An 18,662-nucleotide genomic window follows, 5' to 3' on the forward strand; every position below is an offset into this window, starting at 1 on the left:
CTCCAGCACCCAAACTCCCTCCCAGAGCTTTCATGCCCTCCTGCGCCCCAACCCCCTGCCTCAGGCTCAGCCTGGAGCCCCCTCCCACACTCTGAACCCCTTGGCCCCAGTCCAGAGCCTGTACCCCAACCCCCTGCCCAGTGAAAGTGAGGGAGGGTCGGGGAGAGGGAGGAGGGATGAAGTGAGTAGGGCGGGGCCTTGGGGAAGGGGCGGGGCAAAGGTGTTTGTGTTTTGTGATTAGACAGTTGGCAACCCTACTTGAGGGGATAAAAGAGGGCCGAGCAACCAACCAACCCTCATTTCCTTTCACTGTCCTTGACTGTTAGTCAGAACCAGTTGATAGTGTCCCATCTTGTCCACTCATATTAGTTTACCTGTAAATAGTTAGTTATTGGTAGTTAGGGTATATTGTAATTGATCTGATAGGTTTTTAGTTTGTTTGGGGTTTTTTGTTTTGTTTTTTCCCAGTAGGGAAATTTCCTCATGTCTGCTCAAAACTCCCCAGGTTTTAAATTGTGTTTGTCATGTGAGGCTGCTGTGCCCCTTAATGACAGTGCTCTAATTGTCTTTACTGCCTGGCTAATGGACTTGTTAGGATTGTAAGTCCCTTATGAAAAGGTCTGCTAAATTCAAAGAAAACAAGCTAAAACTTCCTCTGATAGAAAAATCAATGTAGCCTTGTTCAGTCCCTGAAGGGAGATAGGATCTTCCCAGTCTGGAACAATTGTCAGCTACAAGTGTTCCTGCCATGGCCTGAGCCTCAGAGGGTCACTATTACCTAAGCCTCTTCTGATTGTGAGGATGCCTCACCTTCATCAAGGTTGCCGTGATATGAGCCATATAAAGTGGGGATGCAGACTAGCATTAAACGCAAACTAAAGTAAGTTAAGCCAGTTCCCTCTGCCTGATCTCCAACCCCCAGTCACATTTTTTTCATCTATGTGGTCAAAGATCTTGAGCTTCTTGGCCTCTGTAGTCCTATCAACACATCACCGGGCACTCTTCAACATCTGCTTCCAGAGACAGGTCGCCTTTGCCTCAGAATCTGTCTGTGTTTCAGTAACAGCAGTTGTGTCAGCAGTTTGGGGTCTCTGCTTTTTAGCTCCCTTGGCTTTTTAGTAAGGATTTTACTTAGCATAATGCTATTGATATTATCCTCACATACACATCCCCTTCATTACCAGATAAAGCTGATTCATCACCTTCAGCTTTACCAGGATTATAAATCAAACTTTGGTAAATGGCAGTGATACTTGGAATGCCAATTCAGACTGTCTAAGATAAGGGATATAAATTATTGGACATTATATGTATGTCCTAATCTGAGGGGTTTGCTTTGCCCATAAACAAGATTGTTTTAGAACTGTCACAGTTACAATGGTAGACACCAGCATCACTACCTGCAACTTGTAGAAAGGTGAAAAAATGACATTGGGTTCCTCCAGCTGAGTTTGAATATTTCCCATTTTTGGTGCTGGAAATAATTCAAAAAAGTTAGTCTATCCAGTAGCCACAACCTCCTTCCTTGTCCCTCTCCTGGGAGGGGTCCCTGAAGAGTCTACTTTAGCAAGGGGTTCAGTTGCTTCTGACTCTAGGGCCTGTCAAGGAAGTCCCCTGTTCAGCATTGGGCGAAAGGCTTCTGTGCCCAATATCTTCCGATTCCCAAGAAATCGGGAGGCACGTGTTTGAGATTAGACTTGAGAAATCTAAAATCCTTTATGCATCAATTCAAGTTTCAGATGGTAGCCCTCTCTTCCTTTCTGCCCATCCTGGAACCTCCTGGTTGGTTTGCAGCTCTTGATTCACCTAACACATTGGACATACCTGTGTTTTGTAGTGGGCAGTATGCATTACTAATGCAGGGGGCTGCCTTTTGGCTTGCTGATGGCCACAGGGACTTCATGAAGTGCCTGGCTGTAGTTGTAGTGCATTTAAGTTGAAGGAATATCTTGGTTTACCTGTATATCAATGAATGGTTAGTTCAGGTTTCTTCTCCTTGATAGCATTTAGTACATGAGAATAAACAAGGGCCTGTCTCTCCTGACTATCTAAAAGAATAGAATTTATTAGGGCACTCATAGATTGCACAGTTGCAAAGGTGTTTCTATCTCAGACCAGGTTCAACAACATGTTGGAACTGATCTATCGGCTACAGAACAACCCTCAGACAGAACATGCCTTTTTGCCTGTTGGGTCATATGGTCTCATGCACTCTGGTAAGTCCATTTGTAAGGCTGAGTCTTCAGGAGTGGCTAAAACCCCTTTATTGGCTCAGAGTATGGATGTGAAGCTTCCCTCAGTTGGTGGAAGGATCAGCAACAAGTTTGCAAGGGCATTCCTTTCTCCCCATCACTTCTTGCAAGTTGATTGTCACAGATGCATTTTTAGAGTTATTTTAGAGATCTCTCAGTTCAGGATCAATGGTCTCATTGCATTACCTGACATCCTATTAACATTCTGGATCTCCGGTCAATACAGCTTGCATGCAGATTCTTTCTCTCTCACGTTCTATATCAACATACTGAAATTTGATTGACAATACTGCAACAGTGTTTCACGTGAATAAGTAGGGCAGAGCCAGGGAAGCAGTCCTTTTATGGAACTTATGTATTACTTGGCATAACTTTACAATATCTGCTGTTCATCTGGCATCTCTTCACAATTTATTGGTAGACTGTCTAAGCAGGAATTTTTTGATCAACCGCAAAAGGACTGTAAAGGACTCTGTCGTTAAGTCTGTATTTGGTCAATGGGGCATACCTCAAATAGATTTATTCCCACCAACCACAAGAAATGCATGTCTTTCTGCTCAAAGTGGGAACAGAACCTGAGTTCTTTAGAGGATGTGTTTCTGATTCCATGGACTCAGGGTCGTCTTTATGCTTACCCCTGTTCCCTTAATTCCTTGTGTTGAGGAAAATCAAACAAAATGGAGCCCTGGTTATTCTGGTAGCTCCAGTGTGGCACAGACAGCACTGGTTTGCAGAACTCAGCAAACAGTTGCTTCCTCTTCCTCTGTGTGCTGACTTGGTCAGCCAGAACAATAGGGCCACTTTTCACTGACTTGTGGCATCGTTGAGCTCTCTGCATGAAAAGAATCTGGCTGACAGATTTGGAGAAAACTTGTTCTGTTGATGTTCAAAAGGTATTGATTGAAAGTAGGAAAACTTCTATGAGTATTTACACAGCAAAATGGAAACGTTTTTCTATTTGGTTGACACAAAGCAATCTTTCTCCAATGGAAATGATGACTGTTGATAATCTTGATTACCTTTTTATCTTTTAAAAAGTTGAAGTTTTCAGTTAGTTCTTTGCATGTCCATTAGGCTGCTATTTTAGCTTATCCTTCAGTTCAGGATTATCCTGTGTTTTCTTCTCATCTTTCAGTGAAAATATTTTTGGAAGAAGTTGTTAGAATTTTTCAGTTGTGTGGCAGCTTTCTCCTTCATGGGATCTTAAGGCTGTTCTTACAGGGCTCATGGGTCATCCTTTTGAACCACTGAGCTCCAGTACCTTGCTGCATTTGTCCATGAAGACAACTTTCCTTATGACCATTACATCAGCACGGTGGGTGAGCAAGTTGCAAGCACTTATGGCAGGGCTGCCATACACAATTTTCCCCAAAGACAAGTTGATTCCCAGACTGCAACCTAAATTTTCCTAAGGTGCAGTTTGATCGATTTTAAATGACAATCTGTACGTTTATCACTGTTCTTTCCCAAAACCATACTTTCAGTTGGATATTACAGAATCATTTAGGACATCCCTTAGGCTGTTTGTTTCTATTGCTGGTAAGGGTCCTTCTGTTTCGAATACTGTGTGACCAACATGGCTACAACAACTAAGGGTCAGGCAGTTTCAACCCAAAGAATTTCTAGATGGGTTTTGGGTTGTACAGAGTTACAAGATGGCCAGTTTACAGCTCCCTGGGAACGTTAGGGCACATTCAATCAGGGCACAGGCAGCCTCTGCAGCCTCATTTAGAGGTGTTCCTATAGTTGATATTTGTAGGGCTTCTACCAGGAGTGATTTACGTACCTTCACAAAACATTCCTCTATTGTGGAAGTATCATGTGCACATTCTCAATTTGGCAGAGCTGTATTAAAATTCCTATTTTAATGTACCCTCCACCTTTTAAGATTATACTGCTTGACAGTCACCAGACATGGAACACACATAGAAAAGCATGCAAAGAGGAAAGGAAGTTACTTGTTCAGTAACTGGAGTGCTTTGAGGTGTGTTGTCTTTGTGTTCCACAAAACATTCTCCTTTCCCAGCTTCTGCTGAGTCTAATACGTTGGAGTGGGTAGTGGTAAAGGAACAGAGGGTCAGTTTGTTTTTCCACCCTGCTTTATATACTCAAAGTGGTGAAGGTCTTGAGGCTGTGCAAGGAGTGGGGACACTGCAGGCTAAAGTGTTATGATCTCCAGTGCATGGAGTGCTTGCTCAGCAGATGTGGAACACACATAGATGACACATCTCGAAGAACTCCAGTTATTGAACAAGTAAATAACTTCCCTTTTTTGTGGAAATGTAGTGGCTACTCTCAGAATAGTTATTAGGGTCTGATTCACATCAGGGACTTGAATCTGAGTCTCCCACATGCTGAGTGAGAGCCTGGATCATTGCCTCTTGGCTATTCTGGGGTGTGGCTTTTTTCATTAAAAATATTAAAAGTTTTGTTCACATCAGAGCAGAAATGTTAAAACCTCAAATTTTTCTGTGAAGTGGAGTTCTTATTTTCCGGACGGACCTATAGTGGAAATACATTACAGCCCTCTGGATCATGTGTGAAAGTGTTCAGATTCCATAGCCTCCGAAATAAAGGAATGTATATGGCCTTCATCAGAGAAGTATCTGGGCATCTCACAAACATTAAAGGCTTATCCTTGCAGCACACCTGTGAGATAGGGAAATAGTCTCATTGTACAGGTGGGAACCGAAAGATTCATGGCAAGTTTTTTTTTTTTTTTTTTTTAATGGGTTACACTGCTAAGCATGGGTGCTTAAAATAGATTTAGGATCTTAACATTAAATGTGTACGTGTGTGTGCATTTTTTATTATATATAAAATTATATATAATTTTCTAATATATATAAATAAAATAAAAATACACGCGCACACACATATACATATATGGAAAAGTCACTTAAAACCAAGATTAAAAACGCATACGTGTGAGTGTGTGTATATATGTGTGTGTGTGTATATATATAGAAGGGGTTACCTCAGGTCAATTAGGGACACCTGAATCCAATTACGGGCTGCCTGAGGCCTTTAAAAACCCCTCCTCTAGGCAGAAGGAGGAGGGGGCGGGAGAAGAGAGAGAAGCTACTGTCAGGCTAATGGCAGCTGGGAAACAAGCTTTTCCAGGCTGAGAGGCTGTGCTCCTTCCCATAGGGGAACAGCCAAACCTGAGTGCCTGCTAGGGGAAGGACTGGCACCTCAGGGCAAGCAACAGGATGACACTGTGCCCCAGTGAGGAGGCAAGGAAAGGTATTCCCTTTTGTTTTGGGGTTTAAGAGACTGTTCCCTTTTTCTTTGATGAAGGATCACCCATTAGGCCAACCATGGGGCCTACCCTGGAAACACCGCTAAAGGAGCACAGAAGTGGGGGAGGCAAACTCTGCCCAGAGTGGGACTTATTTACCCCAGGCCCACCATTGCCAGAGAGGGAAGTGCTAAGTCTGGCAAAACGAAGGAGGTGCCTTGCCACAGTATATATGTTTTTAATCTTGGCCTTAAGTGACTTTTCCAAGGTCACACAGGAAGTCCTAAACAGAGCTGGGAACTCAACCCATTTCGTAGAAGCATTTCAGTGCCTTAATTGCAAGACCACCTCTTCTCCCCATAGGAATAAGTGATCAATTTTCAACAAGGAAGTGGTTAACAAGAGGATGCCCCAAGATGTATAACTGTATCTTCAGAGTTGGGAACTTTTATTCATCCTTTTCTTCCAAAGCACTATAACTTGAACAGCACTAATAATGTAAGCTGGTCTAAATTTTGATTCTGACTTTTGAGTTTAATTTAATCTCCAGCAGAAATGAAGACCTCTGTATGGCAGAGTTACTCTTCCCTGTGACTGCTAGTTAAGCAGTTTCAAGATGAGTTATGTAACTCTTAACCTTGGTTTTCCTTAAAAATTTTATTGATACTTTTTTACTTTGACTGACAGGTTATTAACACTGGGATAAAAGTCTGGTCTCGCAACAGTGATGGTGAACAGTTTGGCTGTGCCTTCAGACTAGCACAAGAGGTAATTGCAAAGCACTTTGCTTTCATATCATGGGATTTCTGTTCATATTTCCCATAGTGCCTGCTGTATCGTCAATATGAATGTTGCACATTATGAAATGCAGCCTCCAAACTTAGCGTTTTAAACTTCATTAAACAAATGGATTGCGTTCTGATGTTACTGTTCATTCAGCGCTTTTCTTTAATTTGATCTTTTATCAGAAAGCAGTGTGAGCATGGCTGGTATGGTATACAGATGAGAGTGCCAAACTCAGGACAGACTGATAAAAATAGGACAAACACACCCCAAACTGGTGGTTATTCTAACATTAATTTCACCAAACCAGCAACAGAATGAGCTTCTGTAGCACCACACTGGTTAACAAGAAGCTAACAACCCAGTCCCCTTAGGCAACCAGCCCATATCACCACCCAGACACCTGGGCTTTGATGGGAGATTACTGAAAACCAGATTCATCACATATGAAGTTCTTCTTCCTATCCCAAAGGATTGGCCACTTCCCCAATTATATATACTTAGACCTTACCCAGATATCACACTGAAGCTAATCCCTTTAGTCTAAAAGTTTTATTATTTTAAAAAAAAAGAGAGAGAGAGAGTTGTTAAATGGTCAAAGGAATCCTATACATTACAAGTGATTATAGAGATCAGGTTCATAGCGGAGATGATAATTCTGGTGGCTTGCAAAAGTTGTTTTCTGGATCACACCCAAAAGCTTCAGGGTCATTCAGTCCTTTGTTCAAAGCTTCCATAGAAAGTTACAGTTCAGAGGAATGAAGCAGGAATGAAGATGATGCAGTGATGTCATAGCTGCAATTTATAGTTCACAACATAGGTACATGGAAATTTATTAGCAGAAATGGAGTCCAGAGTCACATGCCTTTACTACATCTCCTTATGTGCTCTGTTGAATCATAGGGCATCAGTGGCTCCAGGCTGTCAGGCATCCTGGAGAAGAACTGCAGGGCGAGTTAAGTCCCGTCAGTGGCCTGTTACCTCATGGATGGGCCATAGTGCAGAGATGGTCAGTGCTGATGCAAATTTGTCTGGGGGTGTCACCTAGGAACACAAAGCACAAGTTTGAGATACAAATATATAGCAGATATTCATAACTTCAGATACAAAGATGACACATGCAAATAAACAGGATTATCAGATTTAGCAAATCATAACTTTTCTAATGATACTTTAGATGACTTGCATAAGATTTATTGCAGTTATGTAATTATAATGTGATAAATAGCTACCCATCTTTTATATGGCATCACAAGCAGAGACTGCATTTTAAAACTAATTGTTTTTTTTACCACCAGGGAATATATACACTGTACCCATTCGTTAATGCAAGGATTATAAACATGTGCATAGAAGATGTTAAAGTGCTGTTAACTCAAGAGAATCCATTCTTAAGTAAATTTACCAGTGAAACACACAAACGGGTCAAAGACTTGGGTAAGCTTTCTTTTTTTATTATGGCAATATAGAGCACTATTTTGCATCTGTAAAGCTTTCAAACTCTTTGCAGTGAGTTATCCATTCAAATGAATGGAAAATCCAACATCCAATTACTTTAATATATTAGTCTTCGCCATGACTTCTAGCCATCTATAGTGCAACAGTTAATATAGACATTCTAATGTTGCTGGAGACAAGAGCCTTTCCAGAGGCTGTGGCTCCATCTGGCCCCAACCCTGGAATCTTAGTAGACTAAGGTCTGTAAATCCTGCAGGACCCAGAGAGCCTGGACTCTTGCAAAGAACATGACCTTCATGGAACCAGAAGAGTCACCAGGTCTGGGATTCCCACAAAGCATAAATTCAGCAAGAACTTCTGACTAGCCACATTTCTTAACTCTGCCTATTTTTGTTCCTGAATGTACTTTAGTTGAAGCTGTTCCTAATCCCTGCAGGTGTCTTTATTCATTGTATGTTTTAAGGATGGCATTGGCCATCTCTAGATTAAATATACTAATATTTTATCTAAACAGGTAGGAAAAGACAACCACTCTGAACTTTTTTTCCTCTCCCTATTATGTGAAGAACCCTTACAAACAGGTCACTGACTATACAGGAGAAACAGAAAAATGACTATAAGCATAGTTCTGTCAAATGTACACAGTAAAGCAAAAGAAAATTTCTTTTTGTTTAAACTCTTTCAGCTATAGTAGTCTTAAGTATTACTTGTAAAAATTCAGACAGAAGTTTGATTTTAGTTCTTTCATGCTAGGGTTTTATATAATCTTACGTCCATACTCATCACAATGGTATCTGCATGCCTGATGCTGTCCCTTTAAGATAAAATGTAGAGACAAAAGTATTCTTCCAAAACTCTAACCTAGTCTTTTGGCCAACACTCTGTGACTTCTGATTTATTTTTGGATATTACGTATGGAACCTGTAACAGATTTGTAGAGAGACATTTTTATTATTCTAGAATTCAGGCATGTCTTTGTTCCTATAAGGGTGTTGTTTGGTTTGGGTTTTTTTTGTTTGTTTTTTTTTTCTTGGGGCGGGGGAGGGCAGGCTTTTCTGTGTGTAGATTTTTCCATCTATAAATATGAAACAGGAATAAAAATCTGAACTGTTTTCTGATCCAGTTTATTGTATTGCTAAACATAGTGATAAGGCTGTTATAACATTTTGGAATCACAAGTATTTTTTATGTTTCCAAGTAAATTTTATCTAATCTTTCTTTTCTAGCTATGGGGAGCATTGTCCTGAAGTATGAACCAGATCCCAGGTAAATAGATGCTTTACTAATACATATTTTTTTCACTTATCCCCCCTCAGAAAATGTGTAAGATAAATACATGTGAATATAGAAACAAGCACGTAACTCATTACAGTGGGTCTTTATCTTGAATTTCAGTGTCAGTTTAAAGCATTTGAACATCTTTTGAAATGAAAATATTTGCTGTGAATTAATTGTCACTGTATTTGCTGATTAGAAAAATAGGCTTCAGTTAGTTTAGTGGTTATGCCTAGCAACAGCCAAGTGGTATTTCACTCCATCATAGGCCGTGCTGGAGCATGAAAATTATTCATAAATGTGGCATTAGCACTTCTTACATTTTTAAAAAAAAAAAAAAGGCTAATGTTGATTCTCCTTAAATTTGGTCAAGAAATGTTTTTTTTTAAAATCATCTTTCAGTCATGGATGTTACGGCCCCTATTTTTGTTTGGTCCTGAACTTGTCCTTCAGCGTTGCAGGTGCAGCTTGGTGCTTCTAATTTACATGCCAAAGTGATTTGTAAATGTGATTGGGCGGTTAGAATTCTAAATGGGTGCAGTTGTGCAGGCCATTTTTGTAAACTTGCTTTTCTAAAAAGTTATGGCAGATTAGAGGTTAAGCAGGCTTTGCACTTCACCTTCACTATTGTCAGAGCTCTGAATGTAAATGCAAGGCTTGAAATACTTATTAACTCAAAGACTAAGCCAACTAGCCTCGAGTAGATGAAGAAGAATGTGAATGGAAGCCCACCAGTAAGGTCGAGCAATACCAGGCAGGGGAGACATATCCAACACACAGTCTCTATTCCTCCTTACGGTCTTGGGGTTTTTTGGCTTCTCCTTCCCCATTAACAACTCCAATACTTACCTCTGTTGCTGCTAATAGCTTTGCGGAGCACAGCTCTACAGTGAAATTGACGTGGTTCTTTACCAGTTTCACTGCTGCCTGCAGAGTTTGGAATAGAAAAAGTGAAAATGACTATTGTCTTGTCTGTCTTTACTTCATAAAACGTAGAGCAGTAGCAGAAGCATTGGAGTTGTCAGTTGACTCAGGAAGGTAACAGCTTACATTTAGTTCACATTGAGAAAATTACCTTTGAAACTGTAAGGACCAGACAGTTTTATTTTAAAGGAAAGCTTAAATGATGCAGACATGGATGGCTTAGTAGGAAAACATTGTTTGTCAATGGCAAGTTGGATGAGTATATTTTTTTTCAAACTTCTATATATCTGGTTGAATTTTGATCAATGGATTCTCTCAGTCTTTTCCATATATGGAAAGAATCCTGGGATTTAAAAGTTCTTCCCTTCCTCGCTACTGTGTAAGGAAACGGAAAAGTATGTTGGAAAAATTGGAAAAGGTGCAGAAAATAGCCACAAAAAATTATTCAAGGGCTGAAGAAAATGCATTGCAGAATTCAATCTGTTTCGGTTATCAGAAAGAAGATTGAGAGGTCACTTGATTGCAGTGCGTAAGCACCTTCGTGGGGAGAGAATACTGGGTACTCAGGGCTTTTAAACCTAGGGGAGAAGGATGTAACAAGAACCAGTTTTTGGAAGCTGAAGCCAGACAAATGGAAATTAGAAATAAAGCTTTTTTTTTTTTTTTTTTTTTTTTTTTTTTTTAACAATGAAGGTGATATTCCTTGGTAGTTTGTTCCAATGGTTAGTGAGAGATTCTCCAACTCCATGCTTTAGGTTCAGTACAGGATAATTAGGTGAAATGTAATTGCCTGTGAAAAATAGGAGAATAGACTGATCAAATAGTGCCTTTTGGCCTTAAACTCTGTGAATATATGAAATATGAGTTTATATAGTTACTGCTCTACTTGCCTGTATGTTCCTCTCCCAATCTGTAATATTGACTTGTCCTTATCAGTGTTTAAACAGTGCTGGATTAGGTATTGCATTAAAAGTAAAGTTGCTGTTAGAGATACATAATACTGTTGTCTTGCTCTATTGAAATCATGTGTATAGCTATTAAATTAAAATATTTCTGTAGAAATGAATTCTCAAGATTAATTTACTCAATCTTTACCAAACACTAATTTTTTAATAGCAAACCTGATACTCTTCAGTGCCCTATTGTTCTGTGTGGCTGGCATGGAAAGACCTCACTTCGTGCCTTTGTGCCCAAGAATGAGAGACTTCATTACCTGAGGATGATGGGAGTTGAAGTGTTTAAAGCAAAGAGGAAAGAGGAGGATTTTGAAAGTAAAACAGAGGAAGGAGATCAGGACAACACAAAGCACATGGAGGAAGAGATGGATATAGAACACAATGAATTAGCCACAAAAATGGAGGCAGAAGTGGACGAAGAACCTATTCATGAGCTTATGGAAAGCAGTGTTACAGAACCAGAGAATAAAATGGAAAATGTCCAGCCTTCCAGTGAAAATGCTGAAAATAGAGACATTGCTGACCTTAGTGGTGTGAAAGCTTGAGTTTTCACTGTCTGTCATTTTGGCATTACTTTCATGATATGTAATCTAGACTTTTGTCTTCAGTATGTAAATACACTTTTAAAACTGTTTCAGTTTCTTGGGGGAAGTTGAAATGTTGGCACAAGGTATTCTTTTTACAGAAGTTCCTGTGTTATTTTTTAAATAAAAAAAAATCTTTCCCTAAGAGTCTGTCTTGTTCTTCCCATTTAACTCCATTTCATTGATAATGTGGTATGTCTGTTGCCATCGATGGACTATGCACCAGTAAATTCCAACACCTGGTGTGTAGAGATTGATTTTCAAATATGAATTGTTTATTTAATTTGTAAATCCTGTCTGAGTCTGTCTTGATAGGATCATTTTTGAAAGAAGATCAATAGGTTTTCATGCAAAAAGCATGAGGTTTTCAGAGAAACATAATTACAAGAGAAGTAATTTTCCTCTGTAGTAAATGATGCTAAATAGTTTATTGTAAAAGTATAAAACATATTGGGCCAATGTACCATAGTACAGTTACCAGAAAAATTACTCTTGTTACTGAGTATATTCAAAGTTGTAAACAAGAGACAACCCCCCTGAATAGGAAATACAGAACATATATATTTTTACATTGAGTGATCAGTATGTGCAAAAGTCCTAGATGGAAAGGCAGTTTCCCAAGTTTGAGAGCCAGTAAATGTCTATGTAACATTTCCAGCTCTTGTTGGGTGAGCGTACAGTAGCAATGTCCAGGAACACTATTGGTCATAGGTTTCAGAGTGGTAGCCGTGTTAGTCTGTATCAGCAAAAACAACAAGGAGTCCTTGTGGCACCTTAGAGACTAACAAATTTATTCGGGCATAAGCTTTCGTGGGCTAGAACCCACTTCTGGGAAACTGCAGCCATCTCTTCCTGATGCCCACCATGCTTTTGTAATCCATGCCTCTGTCACTTCAAGACTAGACTGCTGCATTACACTCTACCTGGGCACTATACCTTAAGTGTGCCTGGAAAAAAGCTGCCACAGAAGGCAACCCGAGGTAAGCAGGGCTTCCTAGCAGGAGCACATGACACCAGTGTTCCATAATCTGTATCGGTTGCCCTACGAGTAATTATGGGTAGAATTTAAAGTGTTGGGTTTGATACACAAAGTACTAAATGGCTCAGAGCCACTTTCACCAATTCAGTAATACCCCACAGCTATGACTTTCTGATCCGTAATCTCAACAACATCAGACAAATGGTCTCTATTTCAGTTTTGTATAATTTCATAAAGAAGAATGTCCTATCTTCTGACGTGTTAAAGAAAAGAAAAAACAAAGCGGGTGAGGTAATGCCTTTTATTGGACCAAATTCTGTTGGTGAGACAGACAAGCTTTTGAACTACGCAGAGCTGCTCTTCAGGTCTGGGAAAGGTACTCAAGTACGGTTTTTTTGTTCATTTTTTTAATAGTCTCATGTAGTAAACTTTTCAATTAAGAATCTATGAAAAAAGGTTAAGAAAACTATTCTTCAAACTCATATTTCATTTGTTAAAGAGGAGTCCATTTTGGAAATGAAAAGCCTGCTAAATATATTTTAAATTTAGGATTCTTTCCTCTATTGTTTGATCAAATCAACTTGAAATTAACTATGCTACTTTTGGGCAGCTTTATAAACTGAAAAATGACTTGGCAGAGCTTTCCCTTGAGAGAGAGGTTTGTATGCCAACAAGTTCCAAATAAATTCCTGACTCTCTCTAATTCTTTCTTTTAGGGTGACTTGGATTTCATGCTGTTTTAATATTGGCATCCAGTCAGTTCATATTTGCTTGTCTGCATTTGAGAATTAAGCATTTGCTTTAAGTGGAAGACGAGTGAAATATTTGTAGTATTTTTGAACCTTAAGGTCTCATGTACAAGGCCTGCAATGCCCTCTCCCCGTAATATAGTAACTCTTATCCAATCAGTACTGTTGATCAAAGCTGTTAGAACATAGTGTAAAAATTCACCCACTCAAATTCTCATTTGTGTTTATGGATTTTTATTTTAATGATGCCTGCCATTATGTTGCTCTCTAAGGAAAAGCCACCCATGAGCAGGTTGCATGAGCTGTTAGGATTGACTGACTTTAAGTCAACAAGTTCACATCGGCATCAGTTTATTTAAATACTTCCAAATAGTATTTTTTTCCTGTTTACATCAATAAAAGGTTTATTGGTGTGGTTCTAAAGATAATGTAAACCAAAGAATACTTTTAATATCTACCATTGTTTGGCACTTGGAGTTTCCTCTTGCTAAATGCTAATGCAAAATTCATTCTAATTTTTTTATACGGGTAGCAGGGGGTGGGTGGGGCAAGTAGCAAGGGGAAGGGTGCGGGGGGGGGCAAACTGCTGCAGCGGGCAAAGCAGAAGGTGGGGAGGTCCACTGTCCAAAAGCAGCAGAGGGCCAGTCCAAAGGGGAGGGAAAAGGCATATGTGCTTCTGCACTCAGTCTGTGCTGGCTGCTGCAATAGTCCCAGATGGTGGAGGAGGGTGCAGCAAACAGCGCTGAGTCCAGGAGTGAGGAGTGGAGGCAGATGGTAGGCGAAGGTGGTGGAGGGGACAGTGTGTTGGTTGGGGGAGTGGGGGGCAGATGGATCAGGGGAGGGCTCCTCCACCCCCGCAGCAACAGTAATTAACACTACCACAAGAGCAAAGGTGGAAAACAGTTACTCAGTTCTGCAGTAGTGTTAAGGAAAAGTTAGCACATGTGACTCCATTTTGGTTTGGGGCCCACCATTGTCTAAAAGCAAGCACATCATGCACCAAGAGGAGTGTTCCTTAGATACTACATTCCTGTGAAAATCCTCCCCCTTGTCTCCAGCCTGCCTTGACTCCCGGTATCTGTTCTTTGTCTGTCCCTAACTCCCTATCTCCTGGCCTTTGATGTGAGGCCTCCCATCCTGATAATAAAAGTTACTAATGCATTGCTTTAGGACCATGCTGTGTAATTAACATACTAGTTTAGCATGAAGAATGCACCAAGCAGGATAGGTGGTAGATAAGAAAAGGGTTTGTTTATTGGCTAAGGTTTCCAATGCACAAGGGCAACATGCTTTGCTAAAAAGCATATAACCTTTGTACAATCTATATTCGGGGTCCCCTCCTGGCTAGCAGGGGGGCACCATGCTTGAGCATAATAAACTTGGTGTTTTTTGGGAACTCTGCAGTTGTGGACTTTGTTCATGTGCCTCAGGCTAGATTCGAACTGTGCGTGTCCTATCAGGTATAATTCGCAGCATTTGTGTGCGTGACCTATCAAATATAATTCGTAATAGTAGTTGGTCCAGACTTTTCAGTGACAAGGGGCTAAAATTACTATTTCATTTTCCAGAAAATCTGTCAATCAAGGATTATTAATAAACTGTGGTGCTGCTTCTGACTCTTGCTTCACCCCACGTATGCAGTGACAGAGATGATGATCTTGTCCTGACTCAACTTAATACTTGCAAAGAATGGATAATTCACACAGAATGTCTGGCCCAGAGCAGTGGGTGAATCAGTCCTGTCTTCCCAGGCTATCTCCTTTCCATACCTGCCATCTATTAATTTTCCCACTCACTGTTTTCTATAAGATTTTTGTGGGAGAGAGTGGAATAATCATGTTCCATCAATACTGGTGGTATTGCATCTCTTAATTTACCTTGGTTGAGTTTCTAAGATAGCCACTCTTACTGGCCTGTATAGAAATACTTGTTCAAAATGGCATCTCCATTATGCTCCACACATTTTCCAGACATGGAATCTTTTATTTTTCCTGAAATGTATTCTGCAATAACATGTTACATAGCCTAAAGTTCAAATGGTTGAGATATGTTTGTCAACTTTTTGTATTGAGCATTGGCTTCATGTATCACACAGCAGAAAAGAAGACTAAAGAGGACGTCAGAATAGAACATTGACCTAGTTATTAGAAGACAAGAGTTCTATTCCCAGCTCTGCCACTAACTTGCTAAGTGACCTTGGGTAAATCACTGCCCCTCTCTGTGCCTCTGTTTCCTCATTTCTACGAGGAATATACCACCACTCTTTTTGTAAAGCACTTTGAGATCTATGGATGAGGAGCAATGCATGAACTAAATATTTCTTACTGTGAGACCAAATACAAAGTATCTTCAGTGACATTTTCAACAGTTTAAGAGACTTCAAAATACAAGCCTCATTGATTTTCAGTGTCATTTGTTTTCCCAAGTCACTAAGCTCCTCATCCATAGATCTCAAAGTGCTTTACAAAAAGAGAGTGGTGGTATATTCCTCGTAGAAATGAGGAAACAGAGGCACAGAGAGGGGCAGTGATTTACCCAAGGTCACTTAGCAAGTTAGTGGCGGAGCTGGGAATAGAACTCTTGTCTTCTAATAACTAGGTCAATGTTCTATAAGAAAGAAGACTTAGACAAGCTGGACAAGTTAAATGGCTAGCCATGTATTTATTATTTATCTGTATTATCACAGTGCTTAGGAGCCCTAGCCATGAACCAGGACTCCATTGTGCAAGCCACTGTATAGTCACAAAAGGACAGTCCATGTTGCAAAGAGCAGCTTACCATCTAAGTAAGTTTGGCCAAGTCTGTCTTGTAGTCTTATAATTGTTACAGAGCTTTAGCATCATCTGAGGTTTGTAACAATTGCATAGTGATGTTCAATAGTGTAATGTAACCAATTTGTAAGCTTGATTTTTTTGTCCAGAGCACAATGTACTCAGTATAAGCATACATCTACTACCAATAGATGACATTTAATTAAAAAAGTGGTCTCCATGTTAAATCCTTGTTCTCATAAAAACAGTTGGTGTATATGGTTAATCATAATGTACAATGTAATCCAATGTATGAAAATACAAAAGATGGTGGAGTTGTTAGCATTGACTTAAAAGTACCTTAAAAGGTATGTAAAGTAGTGCCATTCATTGCTGCATTTACACAAGTTGCAAATGGATACCTGCAAAATCCCACTACACATGTGAGATATCTTCTGCATCTCACACTGCCAAACATTTGTTTCCAAAATGAGGTGGTTACCTCTTCCCCCTCCCCCAAAGAAATAGATCCACTCTAATGTTGCAGTTATCAAAGGATCCCACTGCTTAAGTGCTGAGAAACACTGGGCACAGCAGGCGGCAGCACAAAGTTATAAGCAAATGGCATGTTCTGCATTTATTTCTGGGTATTCTAGGTGTTTGGGCCTGTTTAGGTTCAAGTTAATTTAAAATGCCTATGTTAATCTTTGGTACCAAGACTGTAATTAGATTATGGTTAAATCATGCAGTGTTTTTAAAGAAAATTTCTGAAGATTATTTCTGCTTGGTGAATTTTGATGGCACAGTTAAGCCTATTTTTGGGAAAGGCTACAGATTGCAAATCTACAGTTCTATGTCCATTTCTTTTATTAATGTATCCACTTCTGCTGTAAATAGAAGAAAATAAAAATCCACATCCAAGTTCAGTGTACTTTTTCCTTCAAATTACATTTAAGGTGACCATATGTAGTCTATCTAATTTAGTCGCCCATAATTGTTTTATAAATCATTTGTTTGTGTTCACAACATTTGTCACCTGTGGTGTAATACAGAATGTAAATATTGAGTTTTTCTTCTAAATAGTACAATAGAACAGAGCTAATTGATCTACATGTACCACTCATATTGCAAGATCCGTAATTATTACTTAAACATCAAATGTTTATTGGATAGGATAAATGTACAGGAATTGGTAAATCTGACAAATAAAAGAAGATAGGATATAACAGCTGAGCTGACTATGCAGTGTATTGTTTTTGGATATAATGTAGTTATTCAAATACTGATTCCTGCCTTTATTTCACTGTGGGGTACGCATGTGCTGCATGCGCCTCAGAGTGGAGAATTCTAGCAAGTAATATCTTTTGGTCCACACCTGCTCCCTTGCTTTTCTCATGCTCTGTGTCAAGGACATAAGGAACCACCGATTACAAAGAGTCCATTTACACTGACTCTGGTGGCACAGGTGCCGACTTCCAAAGTGTCAGGGGGTGATCAACCCCCAGCTCTGCCCCAGGCCCTGCCTCTACTCTACCCCTTCCCCCAAGGCCCCACCCCCACCCAGCCTTTCCTGCCCTGCTCCACCCCTGCCCCGCCTCTTCCCATCCAATTCCGCCCCCTCCCCATAGCGTGCTATGTCCTCGCGCCTCCTGCCTGCATGCCGGAGAACAGCTGATTGCGATGGGGGGGAGGTGCTTATGGGGCCTGCCAGTGAGTACTCTGCACCACCATTTTTTCCCTGGGGGTGCTCTAGCCCCGGAGCACCCACGGAGTCAGTGCCTATGTCCGGTAGTGTGACACAACAAAACACAGACTACTAAGGATTCGGGGTCCTATACCGCTCCAGAGGATATCTTCATCCTCCAGGACCTGCAATCTCTCCTGTTGTTGGGACCTGTATGCACCAGGTTGATTCTAGCACCAGGAGGAACCCCATCTCACATTCTATCCACTAGCTGTAGCTTCCCAACATTGGTACTGTCAGTGCTACCAACGGGACCAGACCAGACCTTCTCATCAGGAGAATCTGATATACTGGTGGAACCATACTCCCCTCCACCATAACCTATTTTTGACCCTTCATATTGGCCTTACAGGGATCCATAGGATACCTACGTGTGGCATCAAGCAACATGCAATCCAATAAGGATCACACTTAACCCTCTAACAGGTCAACCAGATCCTCTTGAGCCTATGGAGCAGGAGGAAGACAAATCGGATCCACCTGTTCAGAGAGATTTCCTCCTCTTCACCGAAAAAGATGGTTGCCCCATCCTTGCCATCTCCTCTGGATGACAGACAGTTCCAAGAACTACTTTGGAGAGTAGAAGAAGAGCTCTAAATCCACTTAGAAGAGGTCCAGGACTCTCGGCACAAACTCCTGGACATCCTATAGCCTATGGGATCTAGCCGAATAGCACTCTCAGTCAACGAGGCTACCCTTGAACCAGCAAGAACTGTATGGCACACGCCAGCTTCCTGTGTCCCTACTCCTAAGAAGGCAGAAAAGCAGTAGTTTGTCCCTGTTGAGGGAGAGGAGTTCTTGTTCTCTCACTCTGCCCCAAATGCCCTTGTCATCCAAGCTGCCATGGAAAGGTCCAGCCAACAGTACCCAAGGACCACCTCTGTGTATAAGAAATCAAGCATTTAAATGTCATGGGGAGAAATGTATTTACTTCTGCCTGCCTCCAATTTAGAATTTCCAGCCAGCA

General features: G+C 40.5%; 1 protein-coding gene across 3 annotated transcripts in view; it reads left to right on the top strand.

Moving 5' to 3' along the window:
* Positions 1-11,555, top strand: part of NSUN2 (NOP2/Sun RNA methyltransferase 2) — a 48,860-nt gene extending 37,305 nt beyond the window's left edge. For all 3 annotated transcript variants that reach the window (XM_074945072.1, XM_074945070.1, XM_074945071.1), the window contains exons 16-19: positions 6,181-6,261; positions 7,575-7,713; positions 8,961-9,000; positions 11,050-11,555. In XM_074945072.1, the coding sequence (XP_074801173.1) occupies positions 6,181-6,261; positions 7,575-7,713; positions 8,961-9,000; positions 11,050-11,434 (645 nt within the window). In that variant the 3' untranslated portion in view covers positions 11,435-11,555. The remainder of the gene's footprint in view (positions 1-6,180; positions 6,262-7,574; positions 7,714-8,960; positions 9,001-11,049) is intronic.
* Positions 11,556-18,662: the final 7,107 nt, after the last annotated feature.

Source organism: Natator depressus, chromosome 2 (genome assembly GCF_965152275.1).
Source record: "Natator depressus isolate rNatDep1 chromosome 2, rNatDep2.hap1, whole genome shotgun sequence".
In the NCBI taxonomy this organism is placed as follows: domain Eukaryota; kingdom Metazoa; phylum Chordata; order Testudines; family Cheloniidae; genus Natator; species Natator depressus.